The sequence below is a fragment of the Pleurodeles waltl genome, chromosome 9 (assembly GCF_031143425.1).
Source record: "Pleurodeles waltl isolate 20211129_DDA chromosome 9, aPleWal1.hap1.20221129, whole genome shotgun sequence".
In the NCBI taxonomy this organism is placed as follows: domain Eukaryota; kingdom Metazoa; phylum Chordata; class Amphibia; order Caudata; family Salamandridae; genus Pleurodeles; species Pleurodeles waltl.
The window spans coordinates 413,700,052-413,722,938 of record NC_090448.1 but is presented as its reverse complement, the minus strand read 5'-3'; the positions used below and the strand labels follow the sequence as shown (position 1 = coordinate 413,722,938).

Sequence of the window (22,887 nt, the reverse complement as noted above, 5' to 3'; positions counted from 1 at the left end):
GGTCGCACCAGGTTCTCTGAAACGCGTCCCCCAACGCTCCTTGCACCGGATACTGGAGGCTGCAGAATAACGGGCAGTGCGAGTTCTCCCGGGTGGCAAACAGATCTATCCGAGGAAACCCCCAGAACTGGAAGATTAGACGGACTTGATCTGGATGGAGACGCCACTCGTGGTCGGCCGAGAAATGATGACTGAGACTGTCCGCACGTACATTCAAGACTCCGGCCAGATGATTTGCTAACAAGCAAATCTGATGGTCCTTTGCCCAGGACCATAGCTGAAGAGCTTCTCTGCAGAGAAGGTACGACCCCACTCCTCCCCGTTTGTTTATATACCACATCGCAGTAGTATTGTCCGTCAGGACCTGAACCGACTGACCGCGAAGGGATGGGAGGAAGGCCTTGAGAGCCAGACGTACAGCCCGTAACTCGAACAGATTGATATGAAACATCTGTTCCTCTGGAGACCAAAGCCCTTTGATCTCCAGGTCCCCCAGATGAGCTCCCCACCCTAGAGTGGAAGCATCCGTTATGACCGTGGTCACTGGTGGAGGCTGCGTGAACGGCCTTCCCCGGGAAAGATTGTCATCCGCAATCCACCACTTCAAATCCGTGGCAGCATCTCTGGAGATCTTGACAGAACCTTCGAGATTTCCTTTGTGTTGAGACCACTGCCTTCAGAGGCACCACTGAAGAGCCCTCATGTGCCAGCGAGCATGCGTGACCAACAGTATGCAGGAGGCAAACACACCGAGCAGACGAAGGACCTTGAGGACTGGAATGACCGCTCCACTTTGAAACATTGGAACCAACGCCTGAATGTCTTGAATCCGCTGAGGCGGAGGAAAGGCTCGATCCAATGTTGTATCCAGTACTGCCCCTATGAACAGGAGGCGTTGAGAGGGCTCTAGGTGAGATTTGGGCACATTCACCGAAAAGCCCAGGTCGAACAACAACTGAGTTGACGACTGCAGATGATGCAGCACAAGCTCCGGGGACTTGGCTTTGATCAACCAGTCGTCCAAGTAAGGGAATACTGCTATCCCCTTCCTTCTGAGCTCTGCCGCAACCACCGACATCACCTTCGTGAAGACTCGAGGTGCTGAAGTAAGACCAAACGGGAGGACCGCAAACTGATAGTGCTGCGACCCTACCACAAACCGGAGATACTTCCTGTGCGACTTGAGTATCGGGATATGAAAATAAGCATCCTGCAAGTCGACAGACACCATCCAATCTCCCTTGTTCAACGCCAAAAGCACCTGAGCTAGGGTCAGCATCTTGAACTTTTCCTGTTTGAGGAACCAATTCAAAATCCTCAGGTCCAGGATTGGTCTCAACCGACCATCCTTTTTGGGAATCAGGAAGTACCTGGAATAACAACCTTGACCCTTTTCCTGCTCTGGAACCAATTCCATCGCGCCCTTTAAAAGGAGGACTTGAACCTCCTGTTCTAACAACAGGAGGTGTTCTTCTGAATAATAAGATGGGCGGGCGGGATGGGGGGGGCGGAAACTCCCGAAAGGGAAGGGAAGGGTGTAGCCTTTTCCCACAATGCTGGTAACCCAGGCGTCTGATGTGATGACCTCCCACTTGTGAAGAAAATACAGTAACCTTCCCCCTACAGGAGAGGAGTGAGTGGGAATTGGTGGAAGCCTAAGGCTGCTTCCCCTGCTGCACCCCTCCAGAGGAAGAGGAAGAGGCAGAGTGCTGCTGAGAGGATCCCCTGGTACGGACCCTACCCCTCCCTCTAACTGATCTATAGGTGAGAGAGGAGGTAGGCTGATGGAATTTCCCCCGAAAGGAAGAGGAGGATGAGCCACGACCAAATCCCCGAAACCTCCTAAAAAAATCTGGAGGAGGCAGAAGTGGCTTGCAGTCCTAACGACTTGGCCGTGGCCCTCAAAAGGGAGGTCCAACAGGGTCGACTGCACATCTGAAGAGAACCCTGAGTTGCCAAGCCTGTCTTCTCGCAACCACAGCCGTGCCCATCGCTCTGGCCACCGAGTCAGTTGTATCCAACCCAGATTGGATAACCTGGGTTGCAGCAGCTTGAGCGTCTGACACGAGATTCAAGAGCCCTTTAGGAACCTCTGTATGCGAAGATGTTATCTCTTCCATCAGAGCATAAATGTACCTCCCCAAAATACACGTAGCGTTGGTGGACTTTAACGCCATGCTACATGACGAGAACACTTTCTTTGACTGCATATCCATCTTTTTGGAGTCCCTGCCCGCCGGCACTGATGGAAAAGATCCAGGCGCAGATCTTGTAGAATAGGAAGCCTGGACCACCAAGCTTTCAGGCGTAGGGTGTCTGGAAAGAAAGCCAGGGTCAGTTGGTGCAGCCCGATACCTCCTGGCCACAGACCTATTGACAGCCGAGGAAGATACCGGCTTCTTCCAGACCTCCAATACAGGTTCTAGCAGCGCCTCGTTAAATGGCAAAAGAGGTTCTGCTGATGTAGAGGCCGGATGTAAAACCTCAGTCAGCAGATTTTGTTTTGCCTCAGTTACCGGCAAAGGCAGTTTCAGGAAGTTAGCTGCCTTCTTTATCACAGCATGAAAAGTGGCCGCCTCTTCAGTATACTCCCCTGGAGATGACAAGTCCCACTCAGGGGAAGTATCAAGGCCACTAGCTGTGTCCAGTCCATGAAGACCCTCGCCAGAGTCCTCAATGTCTCCTTCCTCCAGGACCTGCTGATATTCTTGTTCCTCCAAGAGACGGAGAGCACGTCTCCTCGAATGTAGCCTCTCCTCAATTCTCGGTGTCGACATAGCGTCTGCAGATGTCGAGGAACGACGCCGATCACCGGATCCGTCCGACGCCGGGTCAGGCGCCACAGGTAGCTTCGACGCCGAGCCAGGAGTCGGATGAAGAGAAGTCTGCCTCTGAGTCGCAGAAGGCCCTGGCGGTGTCACTGGCCGAAACACCGAAGCCGAAACCTCTGGAGCCGAAACCTCTGGAGCCGAAACCTCTGGAGCCGAGCCCACGTTCCCCAAGGGGAGAAAGGGCATGAAGGGTGCTGGTCGCAAGGGCGCCGGAGCACCCAAACTGAAAGCCAACGGACCCGAAGGCCCAGTAGGTGCACCACCTGGAGCCATCTGCTGAAAGATGGAAAACATCGCATTTAAAAATGCGGTATTATCGGCTCCAGGGGCCGGATACTGGGGTGCCTGGATCGAAGGTGACTCCGACGCCGGCCTCGATGTCTGTGAGAACACTTGAGGCTGTGGCACCTCAAATACTGAAGGCGGCTGCCCGGGCGAGGTCGGCAAAGCTGGAGAAGGCAACGGCGTTGATGAATGAGGAGTGACTGTGGGACTGACCTCCCAAGTCTTCCGACGCCGAGTCGATGGCGACCTCAACCTCTCCTTACTCGACCGGCGTCGTGATTCCCGACGGCGCCAGGAGTCTCGATGACGTCGATGAGACTTCGGCGAGGAGGATTTCCTATGGTGCCTCTTCTCCTTTCTCTTCGACTTCGCCATAAAAAGTTTGGCCTCCCGCTCCTTCAGGGCTTTCGGATTCATGTGTTGACATGAATCACACCTGGCCACATCATGGTCGGAACTCAAACACCACAAACAGTCCGAATATGGGTCAATAACCAACATTTTGCCCCCACATTCTCGACAGGGCTTAAAACCAGACTTCCTCTGAGACATAGTAACCTCATAGAAAAAACACGCAGCAAAAAACAAAAACAAAAAAAACACACTAACCGTCGAACAGCAACAGTAGCTCCCTCGAAGATAACCGTTTTGAATGGCATGGAAAAAAGGGAACTGACATCGGCACGTTGGCGAGGACTTCTTATTGCCTGTATGACGTCAGACGGCGTCGCGTGGGCAACTGTGACATCCTCGTCGACGTGCAGAAGCTAGGAAGAAGATTTCAGTCAAATGCTGGCGCAATGGGAGTATTCATTAGGTGAGGAATCCACAGGTAGTTGTATCCATCAGAAATGGCAATTTAAAATCCCTATTGGAAAGTGTAACCTACCTGTAAGCCCCTTGCATCAAGTATACAGCGTACCAAGGGCCTGTAGGTTAATGTGTCCCCAGTGAAACCTAAGCCATTTAAGTGTGCATCTATGCAGTGGCAAATTAAAACGGGGCAGTTAAAGTACTTTCAAATTAACCCTTTTGACAGACACAAACATCCCTATTAATTTTATAAGTCACCCCTAAATTCTATTCTAAATGCCTAGAGTAAGGTGCATGGCCCTTATTAAAAAATTGACAGCCCCATTGGCTAACATACGGTATCCACTGTCTGGCTGGAAAACCCTACTTTTGTTCTACCAGACCTCTGTCTCTGGGTTTATGGTGGGTACCGTGGTTACCCCAAACTGGAATTCAGTGTAGGATGTGGGAGGACACTAGGATTACCAGTGTCAACTACCCACACACCCACCCCTAAGCCCTCAGATCCCAGGTTGAGTGTGGCCAAAGACATTTGCCATCTTAAATGCCTAAGTGGGTAGAGATGGCCCCTGAACTTTCACCTTGTAGGTTTAGGGGTGCCCAGGAGTAATTTCACCCACTAACTTGCACCATGCATAAATGTGACATCTCCAGGCACCCACATCAGAACACTCCTGGACTCAGAAGATCAGAAGAGGACTGAGCCTGCTTTCTGCATCCTAAGAAGATGCCCTGAACTGAACCTGCTTCCCCTTGTAACCAGAACAAAGAAATGGACTCCAAGGGTCATTAGGCAAACGTTCTGTTGAGGCTACAACAATCTACAATAGGCCTTTCCTGCAACTGCACAGCTGATTGATGGCAACTGGACTAGAGCTAGGCCCTGCTGTTGCCCCCCCCCTGCCAGACAACATATGAATCTCAAAGTCCCTCCCCTGAGGTCGTTGGCTGGCTTCAGAAGTGTACTACTGTGGTGGATTTAGGTTTAAAGGACTAAGTCAGAAGGTAAAATCTTTGACCAGGAGAAACCTAATAGGTTTATCCAAACCACACTCAACCACAGTCGGCGTCAAATCGACTATCAATGTCATTTTATACTTCTTGGCACTGTTTCTACTTAAAACAGTAACAATTCATATCTCCATTTCCGGAGTACCAGAATCCTGGTTGTCTACATGGGAGGGTATTTATCTTTATTACATGTGCTCTTATTTTTGCTGTAATTGCTTGCACATTTTAGAAATTATTACAGTAAAAATAAAATCATGCATAATAATTACAAACACGCTTAAAGATCTTGAGAGAAGGAGGACCCTTAACAGTCTATGCCACTTACAACTCCTCGGAGGAAGCAGGAAATTAAAGGACCCATGCCATAGAGTGAAGAAGCCAGGAACAAGGGCGGGAGTGAAAAGGTCTGTGTGCCCCAACACTTGTATCCATTAACCCTAGGTGGGACACTAAGTTTGCTGTACAGAAAATTAAGCTTCTCTAAAATGTTTGGCAACCTCTGATCTAGTGGCCCACCAATACTAGATTTTACCAATATATATAAACCATCACCTTAGTGTGCCCCTTTCTAGGCAGTGTCTCTAGAACGGAAGAAAATATATTACTTTCAGAATCCTCACGTCTATGCCTCTTGCAAGCATACAATCAATAACAAATCAAACTAAAAAGTAAAATCTTCTTGAGCACACCAGTTCTTCAGTCCTGCTATGTTCCAACTATGGAATCACCAACATTCTTTACTGACTTAAGGCTGGATTTAAAACCACGGGGAGCCCCAAATGGGATTTGTAGTCCACACCTTTAACGTCGAATGAGATGGATGATTTTTTGATAAACTTGTCAACACCCATTTTGTTGAGCAGTGAAATTTGCTGCTTGCAATTTCAAATGAAAAGGGAGAACATACTGCACATTGGCCTTTGGGCAGTATCTAATGCTGCTTTTTTTAAGCATTGAGCACTTAACACATATGTACCCTTTTTATAGAAAGGACTGACTGAAGTCAAAATGTGTGCAACTACAGCACATGGGACAAGCACTGTTGTCACACGAAGTTGAGCAGTTATACATTTATTAGTCTCAACTTGATGCTATAAACATTTTTTTAGAATATAATGTTTATTCATCAAATAATCCTCGTCAAGTGGAGGAAAAAGATCGATAAACGTTATAGCACCGAGGTGGCTTGGTGGGCAAGCAACTCGTGGAGGAACTTTGTGTACATCAAGTCAGAAACACCTTTACAACGCAAGGTAATAGACCTTAACACCTTTGGTGCTGCGGACAGGGTGGAGTCATCCTCTGCCACGGTGGGGCATTTGGGAGGACGGCTCCACGCTGTACCATCACCACCCTGTGTTGGGAGCACTGGTGCTCCGCCAACTGGCCCCTGCAACTTGCCATCACTTGGGGTAGAAGCGGAATTGCTTCTGCTGCTACCCTGACCTCGGCAATCTGATGAAGTAAATCATAAGACGATGCAATGGGCTGGAAGCCACGTGCTTCAGGCACGTTTGAAGGGAGAGGGATGCAGGTTTCAGGCAGGGGTCAGAGAGGCAACTGGGGGAGCTTTTCCTTCCTCTGTAATGAACTCCTGCGGCAGGATCACGGGTGGGGCCACAAACGTGTAGCTGGAATGCCCCTAGGAGCACCAGGGATGTTTTTTTTGTTGTGAGGAGAGGCCCCTTGGCAAGTGTTGCTCCCCTTTATTGGGGGCAATTATTTAGGCTGCCTCTGGGGGGTAGATAGGCTTAAAAATAAATAAACTCTGCCCCCAAGGGAAGGCAGAAAACCACTAGACACCTGGGATTACCCTATGTGGCTTTCACTGAGCAGCCCCTTGGGCAAGGTTTGCGCCCTATTATTGGAGCATTATTAAGGCGGTTTTCTGCTCTAGCCCCCAGGGGCAGATCGGCCAAATTTTTAGGCCCTTCTGCCCCCATGGAAAAACCACTAGACACCAGGGTTTATTTTATTTAAATGTTGGGGAGAGGACCCATGGACGAGGGCTGCTCCCCATTATTGGGCAAGTATTTTGCCCATTTTCTGCCCCAGAGGGCAGAATAGCCATATTTTTTGGTTCATCTGATGGGGGGGAGGGGCTAGCAAGGGCAAAGAACCACTTGACACCAGGGATTATTTTATTTAGATGTTGGGGAGTGGGGCCCATTACTGGGAAAGTGTTTTGCCCGTTTTCTACACCCCATCCCCATACCGTGGGGGAGATCAGCCATTTATTAGCCCGATCTTTTGATTTCCTTGGTGGCAACTCCGGAGTGTGGTTTAGGCACTGGTAGATCTGCAGTTTGCGTAGCTGCATGTGTTTGGTAATAAAACATTTTTTGTCCTGTTTTTGCAGCATATTTAGCTACGGTTTTATTGTGTGTAAAGTCTCTTTGGATTGTATTGAGCTATCTTGTGTCTAATATTCTTTTGTTTTACCTTTCTAGTTGGATATCACTGGGGCTTGCTGTGTCTGTGCAGAATGGGTGCAGGTAATACTTAGTCTAGCTGTCTTTGGCAAGTGACTGGTATAGTTTTTGAGAAAATACATCTTTGTATGGCTTGGCTTGCCTTGCCTTCCAAATTACTGTAGGACAGTTATTTTATGTTTGATAAAGCCACACTTTGGGCCTGATTACGACCTTGGTGGATGGGAGACTCCATCACAAATGTGACAGATATCCAGCCCGCCTTTTTACAAGTTCCAGAGGATATAAAGGAACTTGTAATACGGTGGACAGGATGTGTCACATTTGTGGACAGAGTATCCCATCTGCTAAAGTCGTAATCAGGCCCTTTGTCTTCCTATTGGTCCACTAGTCCCTTGATGTCAACTGCTATATTTTCTGCAACCATGAGTTGTGATCAGTATTTGCTTCTGCTTCAGACGCTTCTTTTGGATGATAATGCCTCAGCATTGCCACAGGATCACCCTGAATCTGACCGTCTCCAAGATGCAGCCTACCCTTGATCATTCTGTAGATCACTTTCAGAGACCTATGTTTCAGGGAAAGAAAGAGCAATGGATGAGTCTTTGGCCATTTGGTTTTTAGGCAGTACATTCCTAGCAAGAGGGCAAGTTATGGAATAAACATGTATATGTTGTCTGATAGTAGTACTGGAAATGTTTGTAAATTCAGGGTGTACACTGATGGGGTTTTCTTCTATTCACTCCCTGGTTGTCAGTCAACTTTTGCAGTCAGTGAGAAAACTGTCAAATAGTCCTCTACCAAGTTCCCACACAAAGATCACCATTTATATGTAAATAACTTCTATACTGGTGTGCAGTTGTTCAAATATTTGTTCAAAGTGGACACTGTTGCTTGTGGCACAATCCCACCTAACAGTAAATGTTACCCTAAAGATATTGTACGGGGAATTTGAGGGTGGGGTGGGTGGATGGGGGGTGACCACAACTCCAGTGAGGACAGCACAGTGTCTTGTGTAGCGTACTTCCTTCTGTTAAATTTTCCAGACAGGAGAGATGTCCACATGCTGACAACCATTCATGATGTAAGTATTTTACCTGACATTGTTTGGGGTCAGGTTGCTGAAGTGCACAAATCTCTGCATTTCTGACTACCATAAGTACATCAGTGGTGTAGATAAAGTGGGTAAGAGTTTGGAGCCTTACACTGCTGTTCATAAGTCATACATTAGCTATAAGAAGTTGGCTGTCCATTTATTTCATTTAGCAACCTTTAATGCTTTTGTTATATTCAAGGATTGATTTCAAGATGACTTGTTCAGTTTCAGCAGTCTGTGATAGGCAGCTTTGTTGTTGTGGAGCAGACTAGACAAGTGTTCCTAGAGTTGGAGTGATGGAGGATGTGGATGCACTGAAAGATCTCCACTTTCCCAGATTGCATTCCTTTCACACACCTTAAAATAAAAAAAAATCCCTGTGGGAGATTTAGTGTGTCTAAAGAGGCATGCAGAAGGAGAGTCATATGTACAGCCCTGAGCTCCTAATCGTGTGCTGTGTGTCTGCATGTTTTAAGTTACACCACACACATGTAAAGTATTGGGAGCAACCTAACGTAATTTGATCTAATTAGAACTGTTGCATTTGTATTCAGTTGGTTTTCATGTCATTCAAACTGGTTTGAGTTTTTTTTTAAAACACAAAAAGAAAAAGAAAGAATAAAACTGGACCTTGGTTGGTCGTGTTCGTGGAATGGCATTAGGCTGGCCATCTGCAGGTCAACACACCCCAGCAGTCCACACGCTCCATAAACTGCAAGGCAGCGTGCTCCTTCCAGTTAGTGACAAATGGTGTGAAACCAAATAATGGATCCCAGACAGCTAAACATTTCTTAAAAGTAGACAGAATTCCGAATTCAGCAAGGGGTCATTTGTGTAGATCCTACAAGGTTTTCCTACAGAAAGTAACAGCTAAAAAAAAAAATATTGAAAATGAGGTGGTAAAAAAAAAAAAAAAAAAAACTATTTTGTCCACGTTTTCCTCTATAAGATTTTCAAGTTATGGCATATTTCTGAAAGCAATATATTGTTACGTCTGCTGGACTCTTCTGGTTGCAGGGATATTTACAGCTTGTAGGTTCATCAACAACCCTAGGTACCCAGAGCCAATAAATGGGCTGCACCTTGCAATGGGTTTTCATTGTTAACAGCAATTCATTTGGTGAAATATAAAGAGGGAAAAATAGGTATCAAGGAAACCTTTGTAGTTCCAAAATGGGCAAAAGATAAGGTTTTGAGAAGCAGTAGTTATTTGGAAATCTCTGAATTCTGGGGTCCCATTACTAGCATGTGAATTACAGGGCATTTCTCAAATAGAAGTCTTTTTAACACACTGTCTTACATTTGGAAGGAAAAAATGTAGAGCAAGACAAGGGGCAATAAGACTTGTTCTTCTATTCTGTGATCTACCAAGTCTCCCATTAAAAATGGTACCTCACTTGTGTGGGTGAGCACCTGCGTTTTTGGTCCTGGGCTCAGTAGCCATTGAGGGAAACCTCCAAACCTAGAACTTTCTGAAAACTAGACACCCAAAGGAGTCCAGATGGCTGTGACTTGCGTGGATCCCCCAGTGTTTTCCTACCCAGCAAACCTCAAATTCATCAAAACTAAAAAAAACTTTTTTCCCAGATTTCTCTGCGGGATCACTGCACCAGCACAAATGTCCTACCACCCCAAAGTTCCCTCAGTCTCCCGATAAAAATGATACCTCACTTGTGTGGGTGGGCCAAGTGCCTGTGACAGGGAAGAGCCAAAAACATTTCCAAATTGAGGGGGAACCAGAAAAGGCCTAATTAAAAAAAAATTGCCCCCTGGGGAACGAACCTTGCCTAAGGGGTCGCTCCCCTTTATAAATGTAAACAAAAAACAAAAAACACAAAAACCAAAACCAAAACAAAAAACCCTGGTGTCTAGTGGGCATTCCTGCAGCCCGATCACTATGTGATCAGGCTGCAGGAATGTTCAGAGAGACATGAAAAGGAAAGGAAAAACCTTTCCTTTTCATTTCATCCCTGACCTCCCCTGCCCCCATACTGAGAAGAAAAGAAATCTATTACTCCTCAGATTGCACTGGAAGCCCGATTCTTCCCCCCCAGCGATGTCATCAGATGTCACCGGGGGGGCTAAGAAGAGGGGACGGAAGCAGTTCTCCTTCCATCCCTGCCCATGGGAGGAGGGGTTGGAGGCCCTTGGGTGGACTTCTTCCCCCAAGGGCCATGTGCAGGACGAGATGGTTACATCCCTGGTGCCTGAGCACCACAGCCAAGAACGTAACCACCTCGTCCAGGGCACCTGAAGGGTAACAGTGCATTTCATTTCTCCGACATCTCTGGTTAATAAAATATACATTTTAAACCTTTCACTCACCCTCGTGCCAAATCCAAACAGTAAGTGTGTATACCTTAGGAGTAGATAGTTGTGCAGTAATATTGGTCTTTTCCGTCTGTCTGCCAGGGTGTACATTGTCCCTAGGAAAAATCTACCTACTCTAGATATTTTTATGAACTAGACACCAGGGAAATTCCAGGGTGGCTCATGTGGATCCCTCAAAGTACTAGAATCTGCTCGGAGCCTCAAACGTCCTGCCGACCAAAGTTCCCACATATCTTCTGAAAAAAAAAATGGTACCTCACCTGTATGGGTGGGCCTAGTGCCCACAAAAGTTCAGGGTCCAAGATGCAATGTGGCAACATCAGCAAAAGAGGTAGCTGCAGTTTTTTGAGCCTGGGTTTGGCCGCCACCCAGAGAAACCTACCGCACTCAGGCATTACTGAAAACTGGACACCCAGTGGAGTACCCAGTGGTGTGCCTCTCGTGGATCGCATAAAGTGTTTATTACCCACAATGCCCTGCGAACCTCAAACTTACTAAAATCGCACATTTTCTTTGCATTACCGTGCCACATTCTTACAGAATCCGAAGGAATCCACAAAATTCCTACCACCCAGCGTTTCTCCACTGGCCCCAATAAAAATGCTGCTCAACTTGTGTGGCTGGGCCTAGAGCCAATGAGAGGAATGGATCAAACTAACATAAATGGGAGTCCTCGTAAAGAGACTCATTGACCTTAGATTGATCTGTTCTGTCGCAGGCAGTAGGCCCAGACACACAAGTGGGGTAGCATTTTTACTGTGTTAAGTAGGACAATGCTGGATGGAAGGACTTTTATAGATTCTTACTGATTTCAGAAGTCATAGAAATGCAAGGAAAATGTACATAATTTGTCAAAGTTTGAGGTTTGCAGGGGATTCTGGGTAGCAAGGTGAGAGTCATACAAGTCACCCCATCCTGGAATCTCCTAGGTGTCTAGTTTATATAATAATAAAGAAAATAAAAAATAAAGTACAGGTTTGCTAGATTTCCCTAGGTGCCAACTGAGCTAGGGCCCAAAATCTACATCTAGCACATCACAAGAAAAAAATCAGTTTTCAGTGGTAAAATGTGAGGTGTCCATGTGGCATTTTGGGCCATTTTCTGTGATGGGTATTAGGCCTACCCACACAAGTGACTTATTTTTATCAGTAGACTTACAGGAATGCAGAGAGAAAGAAAGTTCTGGCTCCCTGCAGATTCCAGAACCTTCCATCACAGAAATGTGAGGAAAATGTGTGTTTGTTTTTTTTGTCAAAGTTTGAGGTTTGCAAGTGATTCCAGGTAACACAACCTGGCGATAGCCACACAGGTAATTTCATCCTGGATTCCCCTACGTGTATAGTTTTAAAACAAATACAGGTTTGCTGGGTTTCCCTTGGTGCTGGCTCTAAAGTCCACAATCCACAGCTAGACTTATTAGAAAAAAAAGGTTAGTTTTCAGTGGAAAATGTGATGTGCCCATGTTGCGTTTTGGGACCTTATTGCGGGCACTAGATCTCCCTCACACAAGTGAGGTAGCATTTTTGTCGGGAGACTTGGGGAAACTCAGAATAGTAGAACAAGTCTTATTACTGATTGTATTTCTCTGCATTTGTGCCTTCAAAAATTAAAACAGGAGGTAGTTTGAGAAACTCCCTCTAATTCACATGCTAGTATGGTTACCCGCAAATTCAGAGATGGGCAACTAACCACTGCTTCTAAACTTCACATCTTGTGTCCATTTCAGAAATACAAAGATTTCCATTGTTACTATTTATATTTTACTATATGAATTGCTCTATACCCAGTATACACTGAAAACCCTTGAAGGGTGCAGCTCATCTATTGGCTCTGGGCACTGCGAGTTCTTGGTAAACGTACAAACCCAATATATCCCATCAACAAGAAAGGTCTAGCAGGTGTATATTGCTTTTGTAAATTGGCCATTGTAATGAGACGTTACAAATGAAAACGTCACAAAAACGTTACAAATGGCAGGTTTTTTTTTAAAAACTAATTTTCAACTTTTTTGTTTTATTATAACCCTTAGTTCCTTTGGGAAAACCTTGAAGGATCTACACAAATGACCCCTTGCTCAATTCAGAATTTGGCTAGTTTTCAGAAATGTATAGTGTTCTGTGTCTCCCTCCTTCCCCCCCTCTAGGGACCCTGGGACTTGATAACCTGTTGGGCTTGTTTGGATGGTGGAGAGCAGGGAGGGCCTCAAGTTCGCAGATGGATACACCATGAACCTTAAAGGATTGTCTACTCTGTAAATTATCTTGGATCACTTTCTTGGACTTAGCACAAGAGCGGTGGGGGCGGGCAGTAAGAGTGAGTTGTGTTTCAAGTTTACTGGGATTGTATGAATACCATTGGACATATCATTTTTATCTTCATGATTTACAAGATTGATCCGAGAGTCTTGCTTGACTCCTTACAAGCCTTTTTTAAATGTAATTTTCCTTGCTGGTTTCTTTTTTTACTCTCCTTAATTTCCTATTTTGCTATTTTGGTTACGATATTTGATTTCTTCTTTGAAATGGCCTGATTTACTTTCCTTGGTTCTCGTCTTACCTAGGAGTGGAATCTGAAGAGGGAGTATCAATGACTTAAGTGTTTTCTCCTTTTTAGGGCGAGCCTAAGCAGCACATGCGCAGTCTCTACGAGATAAGCTGTGTTCAGTATATGGGCTTAAGCAGTGCCCTCCCTTGCCATTTGTTCTTTGTTGTGCTGGTCTAAAATGCTTTACTTTTATTGGTGCATTTTGCTAAATGTCCCTCCTTTGCGCGCCCAAGGGGCATTCACTAAGAGAACATTTTTTGTTGGTCATTACACCATGTCACGCTTTCTCCAGTGTGGGACGGCCCTGCTTCTCTCCTCTCGTCTAGTTTCAGTTTTCCCTTTAATCAGAGTTGCAATCCTTCCTTTCTCCTCATGGCTCAGCACAATGCTTGATGGTATTTTTTTTTTTTTTCCCCCCCCCCAACTGTTGAGCCTTGTTTTCATTTTGTGTCTTTCCTTCGTGCTCATGGCGGCTGTGCCGCTTTGTATCGGCTAGCTTATGTTAACCGTTTGGACTTTTCTTGCAACAAATTGAAAATTACGTTCAGAATTTACAATGCTAATAGCTGTAACTTTTTACTTTCAATTGCAGATCTGTAGTTAAAAATATGTGAAAAAGCAATAATTTTGTGACACCTCGCCAGCGGTAGTAAGTGCTATATAAATTTAATTGTGTGCCTTGGTTCTCGAAACCCATAAAAATAAAAATAAAAAAAACACATCCTGTACCCCATGTATTCCCCCCCCCCAAGAGATTTACTTTGCACAGATCTTTTTAGGGTAATTCTCCCAATGCTCAGAAAACCCTCCTTGCTGGGTTTCAAATATCTTTTAAAAACACTGGTTCAAGAACCCCTCCCCACGGATGCATAATGCCCCTTCTGGCTGTACTGCGTAGGAGCCTTTGTTAATTATATCTACGCAACTTATCGTACTGGAGCTCATGGGTTACAAGTGAGGTCCAGTTTATGATATAAGCACACTGCTTCATTCAACATTACCCACTTACCGCCTATCAGGCGTCCATCTGATTTGCCACATGTGTGCACTTACTTACATCTTGCCGATTTCTTCCCGGACTGCACTTTACATTTTACTCGTTATAAATGCTGTTTTTTTCTTGTTAACATAATTTTGTCACTGTTCCACTCAGTTCTTTCTGTACTTTTGTAGGCAAACGTTTTGAGCAGCGCTTCGTGATGAATGCAGTCTTTTATCCCCAAGCATAATTACACCTTTGCTGAGTTCACTCAATGAGTGTAGCCGGTTTGCTAAAGCTACAAATCGAACGATCCCAGGTCAGTTGTTTCTTGTACTCATGTTCATTTAAGGCATAGTCCAGTGCTCTGTATTTATATCACCACAGGTTTCCTCTGCGCTTATGTCAGAGCTACGTACAGCACTGACACCTGGACACGTCAAGGTGATGCCTTTGAAAACAATCTATAAACTGTCTCACTCCGTCAGCTTAACTTGATGTTAAAAAGAGGACCAGGCTGATCAAGGACTTCCTGCCACAGACTTTAATGAGCTGTTACAGTTCCTTGTAAACAATGAACTGCCGAACACTAGAATCTGTTGTGACAGTCTTTAATATGAGGAAAAACACTAAATTACTTTTCCTGAACCATCAATTTTATATTAGTTAGTTTTAATATTGATGACAAAACTGAATCCATGGAAGCCATTTTATAGCATATTGCAGCAGCAGCTAATTGCGCCTACGGAATATTCTCACCTAATTGTAATAACTAGACTCTACACCCAGTTACAAACACACACCTCAATAGCAGTCGATCTGTAGTCAATGAGATATTGCACAGTAAATTACATGACTTATGTATGTTTTGGGCTAAGGGACCATTAAAAGTTTGCGAGTCAGTAAAAAATTCAAAAAGGTATAAATTCTGTAATCGGGGTAGTTTGTGGAGGTGTGTAGTGCACCTTTATGCCAACAGGAACTCTTAAGGACTCGCTCCTCCTTTTTTACCCAAGATAGGATCTAATTTTCACGTAAATCGATCTATTACACTTCTTACCTTCTTCCCCAATCCACCTTCACCAGCAGACAACTCTACACACTCTAGAAGTTAGAGAGGGCTACCGCTTTAAATACATCTAAATATATTAGAAAGACTAAACAGGTATTTGTTAACTATGGTCCTATTAGGCAAGACCTGGCTACTTCTAAACAATATATTGCCAGATGGTAAGCAACATGTATCAACATGTATTTATTTATGCCACCAGCTAGCTAACAAACCTCTCCCAGGTAGACCCAAAGCCCACTATACAAGAGAAAAGACTGCAACCACATCTTGTGTTAGACCGGTCCCAATTCCAGACCTCTGCAAAGCAGCAAACGAAGTCAGTAAATTAATTTACTAGACATGGTCTGAAGTCAGAACCTCAAGCAGAGGCTGAAATTAATCCAGAAACATTTGGAAATTAATAAATGTATATTCATGATTATTTCTAAAGCATTTTCTTTCTTTTTTTAATCAAATAGCTGCAGAATTTACCTTTCGCTTACTACTTTATTCAAGCATTTATAGCAGTCACAAATCCTAAAATGCAGAAGAAAGGTTATGCACATGCAGTCCTGGTTCGGCATTGCAGAAATCTTCACTGAAGTTATAAACAACCCACTTGCCTCCATAGCTATTCTTAAGCTCACGTAATAAACGTTGATATACTTGGTTCGCAAAATAGAACTGGCTCTGGCAGGTAATGGTTCGAGAAAGAAAGGAGAAAGAAGTTGAAAGCGTGTGTCAGAAAAACGTAGCCAAAGTGAGAACTAGGGGGAAAAAACGTGCAAGAGTGATCAAGGAAGTGTAGGGGAGTGTAAAAGGCTTGCGAATTTATAAAGAGTAGTAAGCCTTGGTACTCAGGAAACGGTAATCGGTTACAGCAGCTGCAAGCTCCTAATGGAAACCGTGGGATCCTTCACTTATTTAAGCAAATTATTCAAGTTGTATACTCTCAACTACAGCAAGCTCACACTAAACTGCAGTAGTGTCCTAGGATGAGGTATGGTCATCACCAATACTGAAAGGAGGTTCAATTTGGGCGGACCTGAATTCCAGCAGATTTAGAAGGTCTGCTGATAAGCAACTTACCAAATCCACATAACGCATCTGCCAGGGAACTGATGATCAGAAGGTAGGTCAGGAAATGGGAAAATCATTAATAGAATGATACAGAGACAAGAATTTCAATCCTGCACATTTCTTTGTGCCAAAAAAAACCAAAGGGTTTCCTTAATAAAGCTGACCTTCCCTGTGGACAAGCCTCTGAGCCGTGAATGGGTTATGGAAAATAGCAAGGGTGTTTGGCATCACGAGTGTTTGTGGACCACATTTTCTCTGCCTAATCACTTCTTGTGGAAGGCAAATCATTCTTTGCTTGCAGAACAGTATTTTTATTTTATATAAACATTTCCTTACTGTGCTACAAATTGATAAGGGCATGCATTTGTTACTGTGTTTGGGGTGAAGGCTGGACACAATGTGAATTTTTGTTTTAAATACATTACCTTTATAATTGAAGAGATCACTGGAATGTCTGAGAGGGTAACGATCGAGAGGACTGCTATTGTTTTCAACAGCTGAAAAAAAAAAAAAAATCTGTTAAAAGGGAAGAAAAAAAAAAGAAGGATAACAAAATCGAAAAAGTAAACCACCACAAAATAATTACATAATTATATTGGTTTGCCAGTGTACAGGCTTCTCATCAAGACAACACCTTTACACGCACTCTATCTGATGGAATGCAAGAAACCATTATGCAGTGACGTTTAAAAGGTGGCGGGAAAAAAAAAGAAAGGCATTAAGCGGACAAAGAGAACAGGATATGAGAATCTGGTAAAACGACTCACTGGTTGATGTTTGTGTAATCAACAGCACTCCACTGGAATCAGCTTATTCTGGGTTGGATTTGAGGTCATAACTGAAGTATTTGTAGGGACCTTGATCTTTATGGGCTGAGTGTGCACGAAGACCAGATTTATGTTTGGATAGATTTGTGCAGAACTCCTGCAGGCCCTCAGTACAGTAAAGACGATACCTGGGAGAACATGCACATCTGCCAGGAAGGAGGATGAATAATCCGATGTGCCTATGCTGTGAGTGACTGTGCTTTACGGTCCCCAAAATGTTAGGAGCCCATGGAAAGTGTTCTTGTGAGAAGTGTTATGGAACATTCCAGCTAGTCTTCAGTAAGCATAATAACTTGCAGGGTTGTTGCCAGCAGATCAGCACAACAGAAAACAGACTGTGCAAAAGGGTAGGGTCTCCAGAATGGTCCAAGCATGAACCAGGAGTTCCAGGACATAGGAGATGATCCACAGGGACGTCACAACCAAAAAGCCTTTAATATGCCACTTCTAAAACACCAGTAGGCAGGTCCAAACAGACACAGATGTTGTAGGGATCCCAGACAGAATGCCTTCAATGTTGCACTATAGTGAGGAATAATGTGGTTTAACCTAAGAAACCAGACCTTTTCCCACCCACCTATAAAAAACAAACTGAGGTCTGCAATGTCACTGGTGATACTAAAGCAATGAAGGAATGCCTGAATAATCTCACTGGCAATCGCTCAGACTGCCTTCTAGTCAGTCCTATTTCATTCACTGTGACACTAGACAGACAAGCCATAAACAAATCTGTCTTTGGAGGGGGCTAGAAATTTAGACTGCTTGTATTGGATCGGAACAGACAGGAATATAAGAAACACAAGAGTTTCAGCATATGGAGAACTCAAGATATACCTCACTGATGAGTCACGTGCCAACCTCAAAAAGAACTTTAGCAACCTCAGACTGGTTCCAGGCTATTAAGTCCTCATTAGTGAGGTACACCTTAAAACCTGCAGCACAGGAGTAGAGATTTACAAACCAATATTTTGGATATATAGCCAAGGTTATTTTTATAATGCTAAGGATGAAACAAACTTTAAAATGGTGGTTTCTGGCTGGTTCAACATGGAGTCATTTTTTTTTAATTAGGCTGTTAAAATGATGGGGGTTTGATGGGTATTAACGCATGCATTAGCACTGCCTGATTTGTAGCCAATATAGTCCTCTGTAGGTCTATTTATGGATGAGCCAGTCATTTACCCAAAAGAACAGAAAGCGTGTGTGTGTGTGTGTGTGTGTATTATATACACATATACACCCCCCCCCCCCCCCCCCCCAAAATCACAGATGTTACCAGGTTACCTTGATGGGACTGGCGCAAGTCATTGGGTGTGGCATCCGACAATTAAAATCACCAAAGTCCATAAGAAGACAGATACACATGCTCTCAGGGTGAAGAAGAAAATAAGTTACTTACCTGTAACTGTAGTTCTCCAGTATTGGAATCTTTCATAGATTCACATGCTTGAATCATTCCCCGTCGTCGAGATGGGAGTCCCGGTATAATTTTCATAAGTAATGTTAAAACATATTGAAGAGAAAAAGGCCCTAGGCCTCTTCAATTTGATAGTCTATCAGAGTCATTTTGTGAGAAAGGACCAAACTTGATCCTCCACCAATCAGGCGACAGCACCCTTCAGAACCTCCTGAGAGAAGCTCTAGCACCTCAGATTTTCCACGCACAAGTGCGTATATTATGTTGAGTATATGTACAACTAGAAAGAAAGAGGTGAAGTGAGCTTCTCCGGGGAGGTGGGTGGGTCGCATGTGAATCTATGAAAGATTTCAATACTGGCGAACTACAGTTACAGGTAAGTAACTTATTTTCTTACTCCAGTATTGGAACTTTCATAGATTCACATGCTTGAATCAGAGTAGAAAACAATAACTATGCACATTGTAAAATGACAACCTCTTTAATAAACAGGTTATCTTAGACCACAAAGCCTTCTTATCATCATGTATACATTGATGAAGTATATGAGTGTACTGACATATGTCCCTACACATATATATATATATATATATATATATACATATACATATACATATACATACAGGGAGTGCAGAATTATTAGGCAAGTTGTATTTTTGAGGATTAATTTTATTATTGAACAACCATGTTCTCAATGAACCCAAAAAACTCATTAATATCAAAGCTGAATATTTTTGGAAGTAGTTTTTAGTTTGTTTTTAGTTTTAGCTATGTTAGGGGGATATCTGTGTGTGCAGGTGACTATTACTGTGCATAATTATTAGGCAACTCAACAAAAAAAAATATATACCCATTTCAATTATTTATCATTACCAGTGAAACCAATATAACATCTCAACATTCACAAATATACATTTCTGACATTCAAAAACAAAACAAAAAAAAATCAGTGACCAATATAGCCACCTTTCTTTGCAAGGACACTCAAAAGCCTGCCATCCATGGATTCTGTCAGTGTTTTGATCTGTTCACCATCAACATTGCGTGCAGCAGCAACCACAGCCTCCCAGACACTGTTCAGAGAGGTGTACTGTTTTCCCTCCTTGTAAATCTCACATTTGATGATGGACCACAGGTTCTCAATGGGGTTCAGATCAGGTGAACAAGGAGGCCATGTCATTAGATTTCCTTCTTTTATACCCTTTCTTGCCAGCCACGCTGTGGAGTACTTGGACGCGTGTGATGGAGCATTGTCCTGCATGAAAATCATGTTTTTCTTGAAGGATGCAGACTTCTTCCTGAACCACTGCTTGAAGAAGGTGTCTTCCAGGAACTGGCAGTAGGACTGGGAGTTGAGCTGGACTCCATCCTCAACCCGAAAAGGCCCCACAAGCTCATCTTTGATGATACCAGCCCAAACCAGTACTCCACCTCCACCTTGCTGGCGTCTGAGTCGGACTGGAGCTCTCTGCCCTTTACCAATCCAGCCACGGGCCCATCCATCTGGCCCATCAAGACTCACTCTCATTTCATCAGTCCATAAAACCTTAGAAAAATCAGTCTTGAGATATTTCTTGGCCCAGTCTTGACGTTTCAGCTTGTGTGTCTTGTTCAGTGGTGGTCGTCTTTCAGCCTTTCTTACCTTGGCCATGTCTCTGAGTATTGCACACCTTGTGCTTTTGGGCACTCCAGTGATGTTGCAGCTCTGAAATATGGCCAAACTGGTGGCAAGTGGCATCGTGGCAGCTGCACGCTTGACTTTTCTCAGTTCATGGGCAGTTATTTTGCGCCATGGTTTTTCCACACGCTTCTTGCGACCCTGTTGACTATTTTGAATGAAACGCTTGATTGTTCGATGATCACGCTTCAGAAGCTTTGCAATTTTAAGAGTGCTGCATCCCTCTGCAAGATATCTCACTATTTTTGACTTTTCTGAGCCTGTCAAGTCCTTCTTTTGACCCATTTTGCCAAAGGAAAGGAAGTTGCCTAATAATTATGCACACCTGATATAGGGTGTTGATGTCATTAGACCACACCCCTTCTCATTACAGAGATGCACATCACCTAATATGCTTAATTGGTAGTAGGCTTTCGAGCCTATACAGCTTGGAGTAAGACAACATGCATAAAGAGGATGATGTGGTCAAAATACTCATTTGCCTAATAATTCTGCACTCCCTGTATATACACATCTATCTATACACATGTATATATACATAAGTATAAGTATCTCTTTATCTCTAATATATATAGGGATATTCCTGTGAAGATACATGATGAAATTTAAATAACAAACCACTATTAAAACATGATAAGACACTAATGTAACCTGATCAATATCTGACAACCTGCTTACTTATGGGATTATGATAGTGTTCTCTTATCTTTAGATACATTTTTTTTTTCTTCAATGTGCATACCTTTTCTAGGATGGAGGGATGTAGGAGAAATGGTTCACCTTCACCTGAAGAGATTTCTGAGAACCGCTTGGCCCACTGCTACCTCTCCGTGCGAGAGGGACTCCAAGCAATAGTGCTTAGTAAAGGTATGACCTCTCTTCCATGTTGCTGCCCTACATATGTCTTGTAGTGGCACTCCGGCAAACAGTGCCGCTGACGATGAGACTTTTCTCGTCGAGTGAGCATGCACAGATGACTGCAAAGGTTTGCCCGCTGCCTGATGGCAGAAGCGAATAGCAGAGGCAATCCATCTAGAAATTCTCTGCTTGGATAGCGGGTACCCCTTCCCAGGGGCACTGTATGCCACAAATAGCTGATTAGAGCGCCGAAAAGCTTTTGCCCTGTCCAAATAAAATTGAACGCATCTTTTCATATCTAGAGAGTGTAATGCTCTCTCCGCTGGAGTAGATGAATGAGGAAAAAAAGACTTTAAGACCAAAGGTTCGTTAATGTGAAAGTCTGACGGAACCTTTGGAATAAAATGCGGGTTAGTGCGCATTAGTAGTCTATCTTGTTTAAGCTGTAGGAATGGCTCTTGGATGGAGAGCGCTTGTACCTCACTGACCCTCCTAGCTGATGTAAGAGATATCAATAGGGCAACCTTCCACAATAAATGTTTGAGGGAAGCACAGTGGATTGGTTCAAAAGGATGCTTCATCAGTTGTGCCAAAACAATGTTCAAATTCCACGAAGGAGGTGGAGGTCTGAAAGGAGGGTAAACCCTGAACAGCCCCTTTAGAAATCTCTTAATCAGCCGAGAAGAGAAGAGCGAGGGTGTGTCATCTGAACGTCTGTATGCAGCTATGGCTGCTACATGAACTTTAATGGACGAGTATAGATCGAGCTAACTCTAAGAGATACAGCAACATCTCTTCTGGTGGTGAAAGAAAAGGGTCGATTTGACGCGGATGACACCAGGCACAGAATCTCTTCCATTTACACTGTTACGCCTTGTTAGTGCTATCCGCTCTGGCCTGTGACAAAATATTTCTGCAGTCCTGCAGGATATTCAAATGTGCAAATTCTCTGTGGTGAGGCGCCATGCCGCTAACCGCATTGACTGCGGATCGGGGTGTCGAACTTGGCCGCTGTTCATTGTTAGTAAATGAGGTAACGGCTCCAGCGGAATATGAGGTTTGACTGAGAGAATGAGGAGCTCTGTGAACCAATGTTGGCGCGGCCAGTACGGGGCTATCAGCATGAGAGTGCACGGTTCTGTTTTCATCTTCGTGAGGACCCTTGGGATCAACGGAATGGGAGGAAAGGCGTAAGCAAAGATGTCTGACCAGGCTATCGAAAACGCATTCCCCCCAAGATCCCTTTTGGTGATGCGAACTTGCGAAGAACTGGCATTTGGCGTTGTCCTTCTTCGCAAACAGATCCACTGGTGGTGTTCCCCACTGGGAAAAAATCTGGGTTAGTACCGTCTGGTCTAGTTCCCACTCGTGGCAGTCCGATTTCAGCCTGCTGAGTGCATCTGCTGCCTTGTTGTTTATTCCCGGCAAGTGCACCGCCGATAGTGTGACGCCTTGCTGCGAGGCCCAGTTCCAGATCGCTTGGGCTTCCCTGGAGAGGGTGAGAGATCTTGTACCTCCTTGTTTGTTGAGATAGTGCATCGTAGTGGTGTTGTCCGTTCTTATCACCACTTGCGATCCATAGATTCTCGGGAGAAACGCTTGTAAGGCGAGGTGCACTGCCCTGAGTTCTAGCCAATTGATATGCCTTGATGCC

The 22,887-nt window shown here is 44.3% G+C and overlaps 1 protein-coding gene across 2 annotated transcripts in view; it reads right to left on the bottom strand.

The window, feature by feature from the left end:
• LOC138259445 (putative Kunitz-type serine protease inhibitor) overlaps nucleotides 1–22,887 on the bottom strand; it is a 193,083-nt gene that overhangs the window by 115,827 nt on the left and 54,369 nt on the right. For both annotated transcript variants that reach the window (XM_069207194.1, XM_069207195.1), the window contains one exon: nucleotides 16,879–16,950. In XM_069207194.1, the coding sequence (XP_069063295.1) occupies nucleotides 16,879–16,950 (72 nt within the window). The remainder of the gene's footprint in view (nucleotides 1–16,878; nucleotides 16,951–22,887) is intronic.